This window comes from Protomyctophum bolini (assembly GCF_963924005.1).
Source record: "Protomyctophum bolini genome assembly, chromosome: 23".
Lineage (NCBI taxonomy): Eukaryota > Metazoa > Chordata > Actinopteri > Myctophiformes > Myctophidae > Protomyctophum > Protomyctophum bolini.
Genome location: NC_137884.1, coordinates 4,080,370 through 4,102,128, shown reverse-complemented (window position 1 = coordinate 4,102,128; position 21,759 = coordinate 4,080,370). Strand labels below are relative to the sequence as shown.

General features: G+C 42.3%; 1 protein-coding gene across 1 annotated transcript in view; it reads left to right on the top strand.

The window, feature by feature from the left end:
- LOC308311090 (calcium-activated potassium channel subunit beta-4-like) overlaps nt 1–17,713 on the top strand; it is a gene marked incomplete at both ends in the record, with an annotated part of 38,735 nt that extends 21,022 nt beyond the window's left edge. The window contains 2 exons of the mRNA XM_080757611.1: nt 11,679–11,806; nt 17,320–17,713. Coding sequence (XP_080613737.1) covers nt 11,679–11,806; nt 17,320–17,713 — 522 coding nt within the window. The remainder of the gene's footprint in view (nt 1–11,678; nt 11,807–17,319) is intronic.
- Between the last annotated feature and the right edge of the window lie 4,046 nt (nt 17,714–21,759).

Below are 21,759 nucleotides of genomic sequence, written 5' to 3'. Positions count from 1 at the left end.
ATAAACGCTTCTAGAGAGACATCAGATCTGACAGGGCGAGGTAGTAATGGTTTTGGGGGGGTAATGGAACCCCCATCTGCTTGGCACTCTAGCGCCTTTTATTTTGAATAATTCCGGCGCACTAAAGGGGTTAACTAAATGTAATTAGTCACTTTCCACCGCTGAATTGAAGTGGTTAAATGTTAGTTAGTTAATTAGTTGTGGATTTTCACAGATTTGTATTGATGTTACTGTACTATCCAGGGAGTGAGCTCGACACCTAATACCAGATAAAAACCTGATCACAAGCTTGAGTACCCAGTATGATGGTATCAATAAAGCTTTGGGCTTATCGAACCTGTTATCGAGCATATAGCTGCCCATGGCGTCATGTTTAAACAAGACGAGGCGATCAAGAAATAAATCAAATCAGTAATCACCCATGCTGGCACAAACATATCAGTCTAAAGGTGTATTGATACGTGCCAACCAGCGCTGCCCGGGGAAACAAAATGACGCCTTTAAAGTCACCGGTATTACACACAATAACCAGTTAACAGTTTCTTCAATATTATTATACCAAAAGTAAAAAGGTAAATTGCCTTCCGTCTGTTAGAACTGTCTGTTAGAACAGTAGTGTTTGAAGGCCCTATAGTCCTGTTCAGAATGTATTGTCTTTCCACAAAATAATAGAAAATGCTCGATAGTGGGCTCGATATAAGAACCCGGCTCGATAAGCCTGATCAATAACGTGCTCGTTATCAATAAATAAATAACATGCTCCCTCCCTCTATAGTGCTATATCTGCTGTTTGCGCCTAAACTTCCAGTCTGGATAAATGTCGTTTCCTCATTACCGTCCAATCAGAAGGCCTCTCTCCTTGACTGATCCAATCTGGAGCGAGAATGTCATGTGCTGTCATCCTGTTGGAACATGATCGATGATTTTATCTGCATGTGTGCACTGATAGACAGGTGTGTGTGTGTGTGTGTGTGTGTGTGTGTGTGTGTGTGTGTGTGAGAGACTATTATTTCCTGGCGATTACTACTTTGTGAATATACTTTCAATATATTCTTATCTAGCCGTTCTTATCTCCCGAGGGGCATGACATTCGAAACAAGATGTACTGTAGGCCTATTTCTTGTTAGAGTCAAATGTGGGGTTATGCAGTGGCTCTGTACATGGGCAGAGGAAAAATAAAGTGACCATTTAGTAGTGCATGTCTAGTATTATAATAAATGTATTCCATTTGCAGGTAATAGCTGTAGAAACAAACTGAAGGGTTTCTGTGAGGAATACAATTTCTTTAAAAACAGTATGAGGCTGTATTCCAGTCTGTCATTCACCCTCACTCAGCATCCACACTATAGTCCTGACAGAGCAATGAAGTGCTAGTCTTGCCACTTTGTTCTGAGCAAGCTGACGTTTTACTATATAAGTTCTTGCTTTGATGCACTTAGTATAGACCAAATAACAGGACAGTAGTCCAGATTTGACAGAACTAGAGATTGTATGACTATAGTCTGATTGTTGTATTAGTGCTGTTGGCAGATGAGCACTCCTAATGGCATATGTGCCATTACTCATCCTCACCACTATATTATTGATCCGAGTGGACCATGACAGTGTTTTTCGTCAATTAGTGACACCTAACAGTTTAACTTCTTTAACCTGCTCAATCGTAGCACCCTGCAAAGAGAGGCTTAATTTCTGATCCGTCCTGAGAGCATTATTTAGAACCAATTACAATACATTTAGTTTTTAAAACATTCAACGTCAAAGCTGCAGGTAGAAAGACGTGATGTTGTACAGTACATGCCGTGTTGTGTCACATACTGTACAAACGCGAGACAAAAGCATTTCCGGGGGTCTCCATGCAGCCAAAAAAACTTTGAGAACCCCTGTGCTATAGAAGAAGAGACATGGATAAACGACGTGAGCGTCCGGTAATTAGTGTGGCAGGAGGATAATCGATTATTTTAAATGTATTAAATATACATTTAATCGCGCCACTATTCATCATTTTGAAAAGGGAACAGTGTGTAGCGCCCTGGCTTTAGAAATGGAGTTGGAATCGATGCTAAGCAATGACTCAGTGCCCTTTACAAGTGTAATGCGTTCAAGTGTTTGTCAGTGTCTGTGAGCTAATTTGATTTACTCCATTGGACTCTCGTATAAAGTCATTTGTCATGGCGTCACTATTCTCATCTCATCTGTTCTATCTGTCAGTTTGACTCTGTCTGTCTGTCTATCAGTTTGACTCTGTCTGTCCGTCCGTCTGTCTGTCTGTCTGTCTGTCTGTCTGTCTGTCTGTCTGTCTGTCTGTCTGTCTGCCTCTGTGTGTAAATCTTTTAACATGCACACCAGCTTTCCTAATTCATCACAAATAGTAGATCTACAAGCAGTGTGAGCTTATGGCTTGGCTATTTCCGGTCATTAAGTCATTAAGGGCTCTATTTTCGTCCATGCTAAACCCCTTATCCCTAAACTACATTGTCTTTCTTTTTTTTTTTTACTGTTTTGAAAAACATTTTTGAATAGTTCAAATAGCCAATATCTACATGGACATGTTGTGAGCTTGTAGATTGGCTATTTTAACTATTCAAGAATGTTTTAAAAAATCATTAAAAAGTAGGGATAAGGGGTTTAGCATGGACGAAAATAGAGCCCTTTGTGTTATGATATTTAGTCCACCACATATTTAGTCAGATGACAAAAAGATTATTCAAAAGACTATGACTGAAACTGGTAAATCAAAATGTGCTGTCAAAATCATGGTCATATAAGCGCAGCAGAGAGGTGAAACGTGCGCTTCCCGTGGTTCATAACCAAGTGTTGATCGAGGAGCTCATGTTACCAGAGCAGACGCACAGTCTATTGATTCCCATGATTAATGCTTGGTCCAGCGAGGCCAACTCCTGCTGTGATATACTGGCGCTTCAGAGAGGGACATGAGTTATACTGATCCAGTGAACTGCCACGGGGAAGCCTCCGTAAAAGCGTGGGCTCGGAGGAGCCGGGCGTTGGCTTAGGGCTGAGCGCGGCCACGATGTCGTTCAAACACGTGTTGGCTATTGATTGGAGGACCAACGTGCGTCGCTGCAGCTGCTGCTGCCTCGCTGCTTAAAGGACCACTTCACCACGTTTCAACTTCTCTTCCTATAATTGGTGATGAAATACTAAAATACTAAAGTACTCAGTCTGTGTCTCATATGAAGGCTGTGGGCAGTTCAGAAACCCGTCTACCAGTGACATCATCGATGGTGAATCCAAGCTAATAGAAACGGCATGGGCTTTCTTTGCCTGAAAATGCAATGCAAAAGTTGAAGCCATCGTTCTCACGATAATACAAATCTAAATATATTTTAAAACAAATCTTGTTTAAAAAAAAATATATGCCTAATGATGTTGTTACTGGTGGACGGGTATCCGGACTGCCCAAAGCCCTCCTATGAGACACAGACTGAGTAGGAAGAAATGGTGGTGTTTTATCATGAACATTAGTAAGTAACTTAAAGTAAGTAAGTACATTTTATTTATAAAGCAACAACAGTTACAAAGTGCTGTACAACAAGGTAAAAAAACAATCAATTCAAAACGACAAATCACAGCTCAAAATACAAACGAAATAAATATGTTTTCAGTGACTTCTTAAAATTTTCAACAGACTCTGCATTCTTTATAAAAGGGGGGAGGGCATTCCACAGTGTGGGAGCAGCTACGGCAAATGCCCGGTCGCCCCTTGGTTACCCGTTGAGTCGCCGGGATTTTCAGTAGGCCCTTATCGTCTGAGGAACGGAGTGATCTTGCATTTTGTTTTGGAAGCAGAAGGTCTGAGATGTAGGGTAGGGTGGGGCCAGCCCATGTTACGCCTTATAAGTGGTTAAAATTATTTTGAAGTTGATTCTGGATTTGATGGGCAAACCGTGAAGTGAAGCGAGCACCGGTGTGATATGTGATCTGCGATTGGTGTTTGTAAGAATCCTGGCGGCTGTGTTCTGAATTAATTGTAGTTGATGAATAGATGACGCGGTGAGGAGAGTATATAGTCCATTACAGCAGTCGAGTCGGGAAGAGATGAAAGCATGAATTAGTGAGGATCAATTATATGAAGAGGTGTTGAAAAGTGGTGAAGTGGTCCTTTAACTACTGTGCTGCTCATGAAGTTTTGCCTCCCCAGCATCCACCTGTATAGGTTGTTTCTAGATACCCTTGGGGGTCTTCATTAATTCCCTGTTCCTTAATTATATTTGGCTTATATCTTAACAAAAATGTATATTCATACAGAGGCTACTACAGGGAATGAACGCCAATCTATGCTTCATATATCTATGCTCAATACATATATTCTAAATTCCTTCCATGAGTTGTCTGACTGAAATAAACTTTAATGGAATTATGAAAGTAAATTTTGAATTTCCGGGCGTTTACTTGTAACAGAATATTTCTGCAGTACATTGCTACAGTATAGCCTCGTGTTGACCACTCGAACACACTATACCGGTGTTGTGATTGCGATGCGTTGTGTGCTTATCGATTACCTCTTTGCCCACAGACCCGGGTTGCTAGAGTTCAAGTGGTTGAACGATGACAAAGGTTTTTAAGAAAAGAAAAGGAAAAGAAAGGGAATTGGCACATGACGGTCACAGTTGCAGTAATTACATGCTGAGGAGGGTGAACACTGAACACGCACACACAATGACATCACATGACAACGTGCATAAACACGTGCACACAGGGCAATGGGCACCCAGGATGGACAATATTGCACGAGCGCACGCTTTCTCTCTCTCACACACACACAGTCTATTCACAGTCTCTGCTTTTTATTTTTTTATATCATAGCTCCTAGGGGGCGAGGTGCGCGCGCGCGCATGTGAATGATAGAAGGGGAGAGAGGGAGGTGAAGCAGCAGTTCAGGTCCACAATCACCAGATAACGTGCTCTCCCTCTGCGCAAATCACACCGTTGTCATGGGAACTCAGTACACATTACCCCGAGAAACTGTTCCCTGGGCGGCGGGTGCCAATCAACCTCCGTGCGTGTGTGTGTGTGTGTGCCTGGTTTGTGTCTCTCACACACACACACACACACACACAGTGACCTGTCGGTCACTGTGTGTGTGTGTGTGTGTGTGTGTGTGTGTGTAAACACGTGTACACAGGGCAATGGACACAGACATGGACTTTATTGCGTGAGCGCACGTGCGCGCACGCACACACACACACACACACACACACACACACACACACACACACACACACACTGGATTGATAGAACCTTTTTTTCCCTAGAGAAAATACTTTTATACATTCTCCATGCGAACTGTATTTACATTCACATAGCATGGATCAACAGATCACTGTTTGAATAAGTAGGCCTGGCTGTCACTTATTATTGTCGCCGCCAGGCCGGAGGCATGGGGAGAGTATGTTTTGCACTCCGTGTGTGTGTGCAGGGCTCGACAGTGCGACTAGGTACTCGCATTTGCGACTAAAAATATCACTGTGCGAGTTGTAAAATTCAATTTGTAGCACAGGTGCGACTACAGGATTTGACCATTCAATCGTGATAAAGACAAGTCTCTGTCTACAGCAAGTGCACATTCTATAGTCGTGGTTCTATACCTAAATTTATATTTCTGAACGGCGGTGTCGTTCGCCAAAAAGAGAAGAGCTACAAGCTAACAACGTTCATTTGAAGATCTGTCCCCTTTGCTCCCACCGCCCCTCCCCTCCCTGTGTTGCTGCTCCGTGCTCTTCCCTGTCAGCGGCAGACAGAAAAGAAGTCAGAGCGAACTCAACGGGATAGCATTAGCATGATAGCACAGATTCAGAAGGAATTGCTTGCAAAGTTTGTTTGTAATGTTCAAAGTTCAAACGTATCTTACTTTTAACCAAAAGCGGGTGAAACAGCGTGCAGCCGTGCACGCACGCGCGCGCACACACATGGAGTCGACGGATTGATGTTTATCAAAAACAACCCTTGTTTAGCGTTTGCTTACAAAAGCGTGTGCCCAGCGTAAATGATAATGCGAATGACCGAACTGGCTGGATTACCGTATTAATATCAGTCAGTCAGTCAAATCCAAGGAGAATGTTACAATACTAATTCACCATCGAGCAGCCTCTGCACTGTCTGAATGTCACACTAACATGATAGAACAGCAGGATAAAAACGGATCCATCCATGAGCAACATATTATCTATCTAGCTCTGGTCCATAGCTCTAATGTGTTGCACGTATTAGAGGTATGGAATGGAACAGAGCTACTATCTACAAAGTATTAGCATAAAACAAATTGATTATATATATTATATGAAAACAAACATAACAATGATATGATGAATATCACTATTTTGTGATAATTGCTGAAAAGATAGTGATATAATATTTTGACATTATTTCCACCCCTACCTCATATCACTTCATTAAAGAAAAATCACACCCATGTTAACTCATAGAATGCTGAAAGCGTTTTTAAACGTTTTATTATAGCCACCCCTAAGAAGCGCATAACGTTTTTATACGTTTTATGGTCCAAAAAACGTTTTTTTATTGATTACTATAGTTCAACTATATTTGCGCCCGGACAACTCATAATGTAACACCGATCGGCTCTAAAAAGAGTTAAAACCCCCCCCTGCTGAAAAGAGGTGTTGGTCTGAGAAGCGTCTGGCACCGCCTATTGGTTGGTCTATGCGAGGACGTACGACGTAATGGAGACGGCCGTCCGGCATAGACCAACGCAGATGTCAGGGGATCTAAAATGGATGGGACAATGCTCTTGTCTGTGTGAATACACTCGATTCCCCCTCCCCTCCTGTTTCTACATGGTTTCTCCCGAGGGAGAATGGTGGGGGGGGGGGGTCTCTTCCTCTTGGATCGCATTGGCAGTCCCCCCCCCACTCCCGATTCCCCACTGCTTTCAACTGCAAGGCTTGCACTCTCATTCTCGGAACAAGATACAACGCGATTTGCTCTCTGCCCGTATATAATTGATTTCATAACGTTTGCCAGACACATGTGGAGTTAGTCATCGACAGATTGCACATCATTATCGAGGGACCGCCATGATACGTTGGTCGCTGATCGCGAGCCGTACTGCTGCTGCTGTTGCTTTGCTCGCATCCATCCATCCATGATCCATCCCCCTTTCTCGTTACAACAGGCTATTATAAACTCACCGTCGAGCAGCCTGCCCTGCACCTAATGTGATAAAATGAACGGCAGGACATAATCGGATCGATTATTATCTGTCTATCAGCAACATACGGGTGTTTGTCTTGCAACGACAGGTGGTGCTTTCTCGGTTTTTTTTTTCTCCCAAACACGTTGCGTGCTGCTTCTGCTGCTGCCGTATCCAACCATCCACCCCCCTTTCTCGTTACAACAGGCTATTATAAACTCACCGTCGAGCAGCCTGCCCTGCACCTAATGTGATAAAATGAACGGCAGGACATAATCGGATCGATTATTATCTGTCTATCAGCAACATACGGGTGTTTGTCTTGCAACGACAGGTGGTGCTTTCCCGTTGTTTTTTTTCTTCCAAACACGTTGCGTGCTGCTTCTGCTTCTGCCGCATCCATCCACGATCGTCGTTGTTTTTTTTTCCAAACATGTCCAGACACAATCCGATCCAGTCTCGCGTCTCACCTTATAGATACGCGAGACTGGATCGATGAGGTTAGTGGTATGTCTGGACATGTTTGGAGCGGCACACGACAATCGACAATAATGTTGATTATGCAAGATCATTTCCTCAAAGCCTAGTTGCCCCCCCCCCCCCCCCTGTTACTGCGATTGTAGCTCGAATCACAGAATGAGTTCAATGAGCGTAGGGAGAGGGCACATATGGGGCTACGATTGAGGCTGATTTATATTTTCTAACAACTTAGGAGAGAGACTGACCACGATGCAGGCAGAAGAAAGTTTCCAAGTCCGTTTTATGATCAGATAATTATGTGCATCAAGACTCTCTGCTTTCATAAGAAAAAAACTAATACTGTAATTGCGAATGCAATGAGCACTTACTATGAGACCTAGCAGATCACGTCTGTCTGTCTGTCTGTCTGTCTGTCTGTCTGTGTGTGTGTGTGTGTGTGTGTGTGTGTGTGTGTGTCTGTCTGTCTGTCTCGCTTACTGTATATGTGGACCTGGCCCTTTTGTGCCCATATATGGAGCTGAGTGATTTGTGAGTCATGGTGACATGAGTGTGATGGCGTGGTCCTGCTTTGGGGACTCCTTATATGGTTATGGCTGAGTCATGGTGACATGAGTGTGATGGCGTCTTTTGTGACCATATATGGAGCTGGCGTGGTCCAAGCACTAACTATGACACCCTGCAGATCATGTCTGTAATTTATTCTAATTGTTATTGCAATTTACGATCTGCGTTCGCTTTCCGCGTTCGCGCGTCTTACTCGTAATAATAAAAATCACACCCCTGTGAAGTGAGCAGTGCAATGTTGTGAAGTGAGCAGTGCAACATTGCACTGCTCACTTCACTGGGGTGTGATTTCTATTATTATTACAGTATTAGTATTTTTCTTATGAAAGCAGAGAGTATTCTGTTTCATACGGTATATAGTATGTACATGTCGCTATAGGCCTTATTTTGTGAATATTTAGTTGTTAGGTCCATGCTTTCTCTAAAATTATCTTTTTCAGAGAACTTTAGAGATGGCATGGGCCTGAATAACTATTATTCACAAAATAAGGCCTATAGCGACATGTACATACTATATACCGTATGAAACAGTCGACTCTCTGCTTTCATAAGAAAAATACTAATACTGTAATAATAATAAAAATCACACCCCTGTGAAGTGAGCAGTGCAATTGCACTGCTCACTTCACAGGGGTGTGATTTTTCTGGGTGGTATTTTTCTTATGAAAGCAGAGAGTCTACTGTTTCATACGGTATATAGTATGTACATGTCGCTATAGGCCTTATTTTGTGAATAATAGTTCTTCGGGTCCATGCCTTCTCTAAAGTTCTCTGGTGGGCGCAAGCTGCATTCAATAGCCAATTAGTGACAAACTGTATATGTGTACAATGTGTACTGTTTTCCTCCTAAAAGTAGACATTCAGGGCTTTCATTCGGTATATGGTTTGTATAGGATATTATTTGTGCTCAATTTTATATCGGTCTTTTGAACTAAAAAAACTGAACTGAAATGTCTGTCAACTTCAGGCCTCCATATCTCTGTTGTTTTTTTTCACAAGCAGCGTGCAGGCAAAAGCAGGTGTTAGAAAAAGGTCAATATCTCCAGAATGGAAGATGGTAGAATCATAATTTTTTTTTAAAATTGAAGTGGACAAGTTGGGCTTTCTTTTGATTTATGCGGTGTGATTCACGCTATAAGAGGCCCCTCGCTGTGGGCCCCCCAAAAAGTTCAAAAAGCCCATGTTAACCCTTCAGCACCAGTAAGCCATGGTCCGCTAGAACCTGTAGCAGTTAAAGTGTTAAGTGAGGGGCGCTCTTGTCATCATACATCAGATATCATCTCATACTGGCCAATCAGAATGACTGTTGCCTGTGATTGATTAGCTGATTTGCTCGTTTACATATGACATACATTTTCCCTTCAATGTCAATGGCGTTTAATTTATGTCATATTTAGCAGAATTTTGACGAAATTTCTCTGTTGATCGTCAATGGCTCATTTTGAGATGTGTGGGGACAAAGGCTGTATATAGGAGGGGCTAGCGCCCCTTAAAAATACATCATTTTTCATCGTGCTCCTAAAATAATTTGTGTGCTACTAGATTTTTCAACTTAGGCGCACACGTGCTACTTGGAAAAATGCTAAGTGTCGAGCCCTGCGTGTGTGTGTGTGTGTGTGTGTGTGTGTCCGTCTGTGGACAGCTAGGGCCCTACTTTGGTCAGTGCTAAACTTCTTGTCCCTTAAACGTATTTGCCTTTTCTTTTACTATTAAAAAAAAAGAAAAGGAAAATAAGTTTAGGGTTTAGCCAAGGGGTTTATCAATGATGAAAACAGGGCCCCTAATCTCTGCCACCGTTGGCTTGACCGCAGCCAAACTGTGCACACACACTGGATGCCAGAGCTGAACCTCTGCCCCAAATGTTTCACATGGGCCTGTTACAGCGCCACCAGGATGCCGATTTTAGACATTTTGACAGTACACCTACAGATTTTGTCCACACATCACGCAAATTGGTACACAGTCTCTCTATAGCCATTAAAACGAAACGGGTCTTTCAGATTGGTCTTTGTTGTGTCGTTGAGGTGTTCGAGGTTGGGACCCCTTTGGTGCGCTCCAAGAGGTACAACACTACACAGTAAAATCGTAGATTTGAATTGGAATAGATTGGTTTGTTTTTTAATAGGGTTATTGGAAATGGTCATCTGTAACCTTCCAGTCAGAACCGTATGCTCCCATCATCACATGGGGCGTACCGGTCGTATCAAGAGTTCCCGGCCCGGGAGTTGACTTGATTTGTTTTCCGAGAAACTGAAAAGATTCGGTCAGCGTGACTTTTACAGTGTCCAAAAATCCATTCGATATTGGCTTAAGCTGAGTAATTAATGGTCTGGGAAGAATGCCTGTTAATAACAAAACCAAACACAGATGGCTGATTCCGATCGGCCAAAAGGACTAGCCAAAGACGTGACACAGTATAGGTCATGCCTGCCATGTCAGATATGCATTACTGTAAATATCAGAGATGATGGATCAAACATGTCATTTGATTTGATGTTGTGAGGACAATTTCCCTGGTCCTCACAAAAAATAAATGGTGGTTTTAGACGTTTTTTGAAATTTTGAAAAAAAAAGTTATCCTCGTTTCTCATCATTTTGGACCATGGGCTATAGCCCATATCGTACGGCATACTATAGCGTGCCGTTTTTCATCATTTTTGAGGATTTGAAAAAAATGACGAAATGACAAAAACGATGGGTTATAGCCCATGTTTTTTGAAATTTTGGGAAAAAAAGTTATATCTTCCGAGTCAGGCTTTCAATCGGGGGAAGATTCGGTTGAGGATTTGACCTCTAGGTCAGGTTAAGTGGTTTGACTTGGAGTAATAATGCCTCATTTATATTGTGGTTGCACATCAGTGCGGCACAGCGAAAATGTACACTCCTCAAATGTAGATATATCCTCAAAAGCAGGGGTGGCCACTATAGTTCCACACTCACTCCAGAGGGCCACATTGCATATTGCTGTCGTAGCAAAAATAGCCTACATGCTCAAAATGTGTCACGTTTTGAGCTTGTAGATCAGCTAATTTTGCTATATTTGAATACTGAACAATTTTTGTCTATTTTTGAATTGGAATCCTGAAAAGTAACCTTTTTATTTAATTTCAAATGCTTTTAGTTATAGTTATGTTAACTTTATGAACTAAATACAAAACATTGGGCATAAAAAAGACAATCAATAATATATCAATGTTCGGATATTAACCTGTGGGCCGCATTGTTTGTGTGTGTGTGTGTGTGTGTGTGTGTGTGTGTGTGTGTGTGTGTGTGTGTGTGTGTGTGTGTGTGTGTGTGTGTGTGTGTGTGTGTGTGTGTGTGTGTGTGTGTGTGTGTGTGTGTGTGTGTGTGTGTGTGTGTGTGTGTGTGTGTGTGTGTGTGTGTGTGTGTGTGTGTGTGTGTGTGTGTGTGTGTGTGTGTGTGTGTGTGTGTGTGTGTGTGTGTGTGTGTGTGTGCGTGCGTGTAGTGTTCCTACGTGCCCCCCTGTGAGCGGGACAACCAGAAGAACAGGGACAATGTGCTGATGTGGGAGGATTACTTCACCAAGGAGGTCAGCACCCAGAGCTTCACCTGCTTCTTCAACCAGCAGCGGAGGTAACACATGCACGCACGCACGCACGCACGCAAGGGCGGTTGTGACTCAGTAGGTATAGCAGGTCGTCCAATGATCCCTGGGTCGGCGGTTCGAATCCCGGCTCCTCCTGTCCACATGTCGAAGTGTCCTTGGGCAAGACACTGATCCCTACATTGCCTCCAATGAGTTGGTCGGTATGAGCTCACCACCATTGGTGTGTGAATGAGGGAAGTGAGGACGCTGGCGTCGACTGTTCGCCGCTTCACCTCCCAATGTATGAATGAACCATTGTAAAGCGCTTTGAGCACTTGGAAAAGCGCTATAAAAATGCAATTCATTCATTATTCTTCAACCAGCAGCGGAGGTGACGCACCCACCCACGCACGCACACACACACACACACACACACACACACACACACACACAGAGTGGGATATCGTCTATTTCAGTATGTGCTAGGCTGTTGGGAGCGGAGAAGGTGTTATATTATCCAGGCTTACCGAGGCGAGGGACACCAGATGACCCTGGCAACCGTCCAGGGGTCTGGAAGATCACATGAAGGCCCATTGGTAATAACCCCCCCCCCCCCCCAGGGAGGTCAGGTGACTAGTGTGCTCTGAAAATGAAAACGTGTCCACTGTCCAGGGTTAATCCACCATATCCTCGTCTACTCAGATTAATACCTTCTGTTTTTAACAGTTTTTAATCTCAAACAGATTATATTACTTGCAATCACATAACGTTCATATTTGAATTCATAATCCATCCCGTGCTGACCACAGTATATAGTCTATATACTTGCGTATATAGAGTAACTATAGTGTCACATGTCAAGCCTTAAAGGGGTTGTGAAACAAATGTTTCACAACCCCTCTAAGGCTTGACATGTGACACTGTAGTGTTGATTTTGTTGACTTAATACTATGATGATAAATTATATTTAACAGACTAAAACTAGACTAACACTAAAACATTCTGACTAAAATCAAAACTGTTGTTGTAGCCCAATCGCTGAAGAAAGCCGTCCCCTTTTTTCAAGCTTGGCAGGTGATTGGATAGGATAGGACCAATCCAGCCTTTCTTCTTTCCTGCCTTGACTCACCTCTCTCTTCTTCCCTTTCTTAGTTTTTTTTTTTTGGCTATAACCCATCGTTTTTGTCATTTCGTCATTTTTTTCAAATCTTCAAAAATGATGAAAAACTGCGTGCTATAGTATGCCGTACGATATGGGCTATAGCCCACGGTCCAAAATGATGAGAAACGAGGCTAACTTTTTTTTTCAAAATTTCAAAAAACATGGGCTATAACCCATCGTTTTTGTCATTTCGTCATTTTTTTCAAATCCTCAAAAATGATGAAAAACGGCGCGCTATAGTATGCCGTACGATATGGGCTATAGCCCATGGTCCAAAATGATGAGAAACGAGGCTAACTTTTTTTTTCAAAATTTCAAAAAACATGGGCTATAACCCATCGTTTTTGTCATTTCGTCATTTTTTTCAAATCTTCAAAAATGATGAAAAACTGCGCGCTATAGTATGCCGTACGATATGGGCTATAGCCCACGGTCCAAAATGATGAGAAACGAGGCTAACTTTTTTTTTCAAAATTTCAAAAAACATGGGCTATAACCCATCGTTTTTGTCATTTCGTCATTTTTTTCAAATCCTCAAAAATGATGAAAAACGGCGCGCTATAGTATGCCGTATGATATGGGCTATAGCCCATGGTCCAAAATGATGAGAAACGAGGCTAACTTTTTTTTTCAAAATTTCAAAAAACATGGGCTATAACCCATCGTTTTTGTCATTTCGTCATTTTTTTCAAATCCTCAAAAATGATGAAAAACGGCGCGCTATAGTATGCCGTACGATATGGGCTATAGCCCATGGTCCAAAATGATGAGAAACGAGGCTAACTTTTTTTTTCAAAATTTCAAAAAACATGGGCTATAACCCATCGTTTTTGTCATTTCGTCATTTTTTTCAAATCTTCAAAAATGATGAAAAACTGCGCGCTATAGTATGCCGTACGATATGGGCTATAGCCCATGGTCCAAAATGATGAGAAACGAGGCTAACTTTTTTTTTCAAAATTTCAAAAAACATGGGCTATAACCCATCGTTTTTGTCATTTCGTCATTTTTTTCAAATCCTCAAAAATGATGAAAAACGGCGCGCTATAGTATGCCATACGATATGGGCTATAGCCCATGGTCCAAAATGATGAGAAACGAGGCTAACTTTTTTTTCCAAAATTTCAAAAAACATGGGCTATAACCCATCGTTTTTGTCATTTCGTCATTTTTTTCAAATCTTCAAAAATGATGAAAAACTGCGCGCTATAGTATGCCGTACGATATGGGCTATAGCCCATGGTCCAAAATGATGAGAAACGAGGCTAACTTTTTTTTTTCAAAATTTCAAAAAACATGGGCTATAACCCATCGTTTTTGTCATTTCGTCATTTTTTTCAAATCTTCAAAAATGATGAAAAACTGCGCGCTATAGTATGCCGTACGATATGGGCTATAGCCCACGGTCCAAAATGATGAGAAACGAGGCTAACTTTTTTTTTCAAAATTTCAAAAAACATGGGCTATAACCCATCGTTTTTGTCATTTCGTCATTTTTTTCAAATCCTCAAAAATTATGAAAAACGGCGCGCTATAGTATGCCGTACGATATGGGCTATAGCCCATGGTCCAAAATGATGAGAAACGAGGCTAACTTTTTTTTTCAAAATTTCAAAAAACATGGGCTATAACCCATCGTTTTTGTCATTTCGTCATTTTTTTAAAATCTTCAAAAATGATGAAAAACTGCGCGCTATAGTATGCCGTACGATATGGGCTATAGCCCACGGTCCAAAATGATGAGAAACGAGGCTAACTTTTTTTTTCAAAATTTCAAAAAACATGGGCTATAACCCATCGTTTTTGTCATTTCGTCATTTTTTTCAAATCCTCAAAAATGATGAAAAACGGCGCGCTATAGTATGCCGTACGATATGGGCTATAGCCCATGGTCCAAAATGATGAGAAACGAGGCTAACTTTTTTTTTCAAAATTTCAAAAAACATGGGCTATAACCCATCGTTTTTGTCATTTCGTCATTTTTTTCAAATCTTCAAAAATGATGAAAAACTGCGCGCTATAGTATGCCGTACGATATGGGCTATAGCCCACGGTCCAAAATGATGAGAAACGAGGCTAACTTTTTTTTTCAAAATTTCAAAAAACATGGGCTATAACCCATCGTTTTTGTCATTTCGTAATTTTTTTCAAATCCTCAAAAATGATGAAAAACGGCGCGCTATAGTATGCCGTACGATATGGGCTATAGCCCATGGTCCAAAATGATGAGAAACGAGGCTAACTTTTTTTTTCAAAATTTCAAAAAACATCGGCTATAACCCATTGTTTTTGTCATTTCGTCATTTTTTTCAAATCTTCAAAAATGATGAAAAACTGCGCGCTATAGTATGCCGTACGATATGGGCTATGGAACTATGCACAAAAACAAATCCACTTTTTTTTTTTACTTAACGTAAAACTGCAATGTGACAATAAAGCTACCACCTGTCAATCATATGACGTATGGTAGCTGCGCCAGCTGGAAAGTAAACAACTCCCGCGAACGACAAAAGTTTGAACGAACGCCTGATAGCATCAGGTTCAACACTTTTCAACTCACTATTGTGTCGGATGTGTATAGGTCATTGTCTTTGCTTGCTTTCAAGAATAGAAGACTATTTTCCAAATTTTAAGGCGCTAGAAAAATAAGGAAATAGTCTAGAATTCCTTATTCCGTCACACAACAGTGCAGGTTCCCAAACTTCTTCATGTCAAGAAGCCCCAAATTGCCACTAATTGGCTCATAGACCATTTGAAAAGATATGCCAGGAAGCACGATAAGAGAATTCTCAACCCGTTCAATTTCAAGGACCCCCAGTTTGACATGCATATAAGTCTACAGACCCCCATTTAATGGCATTTCTATCTCTGGGACCCCAATTTATATTGTAAAATCAATGTTAATTTAACCCTGAGAGTGTACAAATGGAACCAATTTTAGTTTTTTTTTGTATATACAGTACAATGTTAGGGTCCATTTGGTTCCATGTGTACACTATCAGAGTTACAGACCCATATAAAGTGTCCATTTGGTTCCAAACTATCATTTAGCTGGGGACCCCCTGGAACTGCCTCAAGGACCCCTGGGGGTCCCCGGACCCCCACTTTGGGAACCACTGCTCTACAATATATACCATAACCTTTTCTTTCCTCTTCAGCAGATGTATTGCCCCTCTCTATTTCGTCTGCATGTCTGTAAACATGTCGTCCGTGTAATCCATTCCATTATTCCATTAACGTACCAGCGGAAACTTTCTTTGAGTGGAACGATAGAAGCGTGGAGGGAGCACCCTAAATGTGTCAGCTTTAAACATTTATTATTCATGGATTCTGCTATCTGGATGCTGACCTGTCTTCTGTGACTCTGCAGGACATGAATAAGCATGCAAGGCTATAACACCTTTTATAAGTGAAGGCTGCAGTGAAATGTGCCGGTGAATCGGGGTACAGAAGCTCTTTACAGAAGCTCTTTACAGTGTACATTACATTCACCCATATACACAGACAGAGGAAACAACCATGCAAGGCATCGACCGGCTTCTTATCTGTCGGGTAGCGCACATACTGCAGGGTGTCATTGTCTTATCTGTCGGGTAGCACATCTATATATATACTCATTGTCTTGCTCAAGGACACTAAAACACTAACGCACTATTTTACTTTATTGGTTTATTTGGACGGGACATTTTTGAGGGGGCGCTAGCCCCTCCTATATGCCCAACTTTCAGTGTTTGTGTAAACACAAACATTGAAGACAAAAGTGTCTACGAAGTAACTATAGTAACTAAAGTTTTAAATAATCGTAGTGGAGTAAAAGTACAATATTTGCCCGAGATGGAGTAGAGTAGAAGTAAAAGTACCGGAAATTGGAAATACTCAATAAAGAAATAGCTCAAAATTGTACAAAAAAAGTACAGTACTTGAATAGATGTACTTAGTTACTTAACACCACTGCTAATGCTGCGTTCCAGACGGGGATATCTTGACTTCCTCTTTCAGCGCTTCACAGTCTACTCTCCTATCAAATCCACAACGTTCAGAAGTCAACGTTGTGATGTTTTATTCTTTTATTTTGCATTAACTTGACTCCCAGTGAACCGCAACGCTTGCCTTTTTGAGCAGTGCACACCGCTCCAATGACCGCGTGTGTCTGTCTGGAGTATGTGACCAAATATGGCACTGTTGAGCAGCCTAGACACACACACACACACAGGCCAGGGAGGAGGGCTTGACACACACACACACACACACACACACACACACTGCACCGCTCAGTTAGCACGGTCTGTGCGATTGTTGTTTACTTATTGTTGTTGTTGCTGCTGCTGTATTTTCAGACCGGACGACGTGCTGTGCTTCATTGTTTACGTTGTCGCTGTTGTTGTTGTGTGTTCCCAGACCGGACGACGTGCTGTGGCGGCGCTCCCACGACGCCAGCGTCCTCCTGCACTGCGTCCTGTGGCCCACCGTGTCCCTCCTGGTGGGCACGCTCATCGTGCTGCTCACCGTGTGCGCGCGCTCGCTGGCGGCGCGCGCCGAGGCCCTGCAGAAGAGGAAGTGCTCGTACCCACAGGAGGCCTACCAGGACCTACCACCAGGGGGCAGAACGGGCTCCTCCTCCTCCTCCTCCTGCGTCGACCACGGCAACAAGCCCCTGCAGCCGTCGCCCGGCCCGCTAGCGGCCCCCGCCGCCGCCGGCACCGCTCCGTCGCCTGAGGGGTCCTCGTCGTCCACCTGCCGGACCCTGCCCCTGTTCGCCGTGCCCGTCCGCCGCCGCGACAGAGAACACTAAAAAAAGAAACCGAAAAAGGATAAAGACGTTTTTAGAGCGGTGATTCTCAAACCTGTGGTACGTGTATATAGTACCACTCACTGGTGGTACTGGAGCCCTTCTCTGGTGGTATACGCAGGAGTCGCCCCAAAAAACGGAGGGGAAAAAAAAGACAGAAGTGGAATGAAATATTTATATTACTACAGGTAGTTCTTCTTGACCAAGCAATTGGTTGAAATAGGCTCTCCAGCCATGCTGAAATCAGCACAGCTAGCCGTTAATAAAATATTTGAGAACGGATTAATCACATTAGATATGTCATCAGTTGTGCTGATTAGTGTCAGAGCAGCAGCATTATTGGCTGAATTGAATGTAATAGCTGAATAGGATGGGGCAGGTCTACGCTACCTGTATTTTAACATCAGTTATTATGGTGGTACTTGGACTGGCAAATATTTTTGCTACTTCGGTATAAAAAGGTTGAGAACCAATGATGTAGAGCTTTTTGAGCGAATCTCAGAATGTCGGTAGCAGAGAGCCCACGAAGGGAACCCAAAAAGATAAGACGAGGAGTTTTTGGAGCGAACCTCTGCAATGTCAGTTAGCAGAGAGAGCCTTCTGGAGAAAGAGGGCACACGTCTCAAAGGCCTCTCTGCTTGCCCAGACGACGCTGCTGCTGTGAAGCAGAATGTGTTAGATTTAGAAAGCCTGCCTGCTTCTGTCCTTCGTTTGTTGGGCCTTAAATGAAGAACTAGCAGCCGTTTGAGGAGAGTGTGTGTGTGTGTGTGTGTGTGTGTGTGTGTGTGTGTGTGTGTGTGTGTGTGTGTGTGTGTGTGTGTGTGTGTGTGTGTGTGTGTGTGCGCGCTAAATTAATTTAACACTATTTCATACTTGTTTAAATAAATAGTTTATCAGCTTCTTTTAATGTGAGGGTCCCTGACCAAATACAGTTCCGTTTAGGGGTCCTTAACATAAACATTTGCCAAATTATTTTTGCAGTAAGTCGCTGATGGTGGCTCTACCAACCAGCTTTCTGATCACAATAGGACCCTAAGAAAAACTGACAAACACAATACTCTGGATTGGAAACTTGGAAAGCTTGGAAACTTCAAACTAAGTAAGTGAACTCTGGAATGTTGGAAAATGGAAATCAAGTGTGGCGTATTCTAAAACGGAGCAGGAAGCAAAATCCAAAATGAGATATCTGTTTATTTTTTGTCCCCCCCCCACACCCCCACCCCCCAGGAACCAAGCTAATAACAGCCATTGCCATTATACTGTAGATATATACCTGCCAAATGCAAGCCGATAGTGAAGACATTTAGGCTGAAACTGGTGACACATTTGAGACAGACATGTGTCACATCACATTGTAGCGCACCACAACCAAAGGCACTATTTGACTTGATGCTCTGTGGATTTGTAGCCCTTTTACTCCTTGTCACAAGGCAAGCAGGTTTGTGTGAGCAAAATGGTGGCACAGAAAGCCACCCCATCGAACACTGAATAAATGCGAGTGTAATACATCTGGTTGTGACGTCTTTGCCACAGACTGGAATCGTCAGCTGACCCGCACGGTAGCCAAGCAAACTCTGTAACGTTTGGGGAACACGACATGAGCGCTCGATAATGACTATTTAAAACTCAACTGGTTGTCTCAGACATATATATATATATATATATATATATATATATATATATATATAAAAAATAGATGCCTCATTGGACGCTGCAGTTCGTTGAAGCCATGTGTGTCGACGGGAGGGCGGAAGAATTTACACTGGGGGAGGAAGTACGCCGGAAGAGTGGAAGGCACGCTACATCACGTTGCCACTCAAGTGACTACTGGCCAATCACAGCGCATCTTTTCCGGGACTTATCAGACCCGAACATGCGCTCTTGACACGCACACTCATGCTTCCGCAGTGCTTCGCAAAGGAATCTCTGCATTCTTTTTGCCCTCCCTCGAGCACATACGCTCCAGAGCCGAAATGGGCTACCTTTATATGTCTATGGTCTCAGATAAGAGAAATGGACCCTAGTTTCCCAAAGTCATCTTAAAGGACCATATACCGTTGCTCTGGCATGTATGTGCCATATACACTCAACATTAAGGAAGACTTTTCCATATTGGATTTTCAATCTAGAACCAGCTTGCTTCTCTGTATTTTTATACTTGTCCGGTGTCACTATGAATACATGAAAAGATGATGAGTATGCATATATATCAAGACTTAAGGAGTGATCTTTACGGTATTTTCCCTGGGCTTGTTTTTAGATGAGCAATATAACAAAGTCATGCAGTTGCATATTGTCGCTGTCTGGAGGAAAGCACCCAACTCCATTTTTGAGGTTTTTCTTTTTTTTCTCTTTTACATAAATCAATGCTATTGAACAACCGTTACGTCTGTGTGGTGGTTAAAAAATGATTGCACCAATGAAGAGTGTTAAAAAGCACTTTGGACAAAACCTCTTTACTCCATTGGACCCTCAAACTGTCTGCTGAAACGACTAACTAAACGACTAAAACCTCTCCCCCTCTCATGCAAGTAATATATAAAGTAATATATGAAGTCACTTTGATGAGGCAGTATTGCATTGTTTTAAAAATATGGTTAATGTCATGGAGTCAGGTGGTTTCAGGTGGTTTCCCCCCACAACAGCAGAATATATTTATTTTCTTTAACGTCTCTGGCAGTGGGGCCCGAGTTAATTAAACGTAAACTATGCACTGCTGCTTTACGACTGACTCTGTGCTCGGACAGACGCAAGATGTGTGACACGTGAGCTTCTATTTGACACCAGTGTACGACCAAGTGAAAACTACTGCAGGCCTTAAAGCTGTTTTTTTGCCAGGGTTAATGTGGTTAAGATGGCTTTGGGAAACCGGGTACTACTGAAGGTGTTTCATGTCATTTCTTAGAGTGTGTAAAGGTCCGTACATGCCGGGCGCCATTATTTTTGCACGAATAGGTTGCATCTATTCAAACTGCCGTTCGTGTTATGAGCAACGAGGCGAGAAAGGCCTATTTATTTTTAGTCAATTTGTTTCCACGTGAATGAAATCGCCAATCCGTATGTTGATGTGAAACAATTGCGTCGTTTGTTCGGATGGTTTATTCGCATCGACCCCGGGGTGTGTAATGACCTTCAGTCGTCTGTTTCTATGTGTAGCACAGGTGTGTCCAGCCCCGTGGACAATACACTTGTTTATATAGTAATACTGTAGCACTTATCTGTCTTGTCTGTGAATGTGTGTCTTGACTTTGATCCTGAATACACCTCGTTGGTTTCTTCAACTGTTTTCTCAGCAGACATAAGCATGTGGGCGGGACTAGCAGCTCATCCATCTCTCTCGTATGTTGGCCGATTTGGCTGATTGTCGTTGACGTTGATCTGAACCCATTTTGACCCGAGATCAGATTCTGAAAATATCTTCTACATCCAGACAGTTTTCCGAATAAGCTATGTTTCTATGTCAGTCGTTCTTCGATTTTTCAAAAATAGCAGACCTACAAGCTCGTAGCCGTTTGATAACACTCTTTTTTTTCAAAATTTAAAAAAACATGGGCTATAACCCATCGTTTTTGTCATTTCGTCATTTTTTCCAAATCCTCAAAAATGATGAAAAACTGCGCGCTATAGTATGCCGTACGATATGGGCTATAGCCCATGGTCCAAAATGATGAGAAACGAGGCTAACTTTTTTTTTTCAAAGTTTCAAAAAACATGGGCTATAACCCATCGTTTTTGTCATTTCGTCATTTTTTTCAAATCCTCAAAAATGATGAAAAACGGCGCGCTATAGTATGCCGTACGATATGGGATATAGCCCATGGTCCAAAATGATGAGAAACGAGGCTAACTTTTTTTTCCAAAATTTCAAAAAACATGGGCTATAACCCATCGTTTTTGTCATTTTGTCATTTTTTTCAAATCCTCAAAAATGATGAAAAACTGCGCGCTATAGTATGCCGTACGATATGGGCTATAGCCCACGGTCCAAAATGATGAGAAACGAGGCTAACTTTTTTTCCCAAAATTTCAAAAAACATGGGCTATAACCC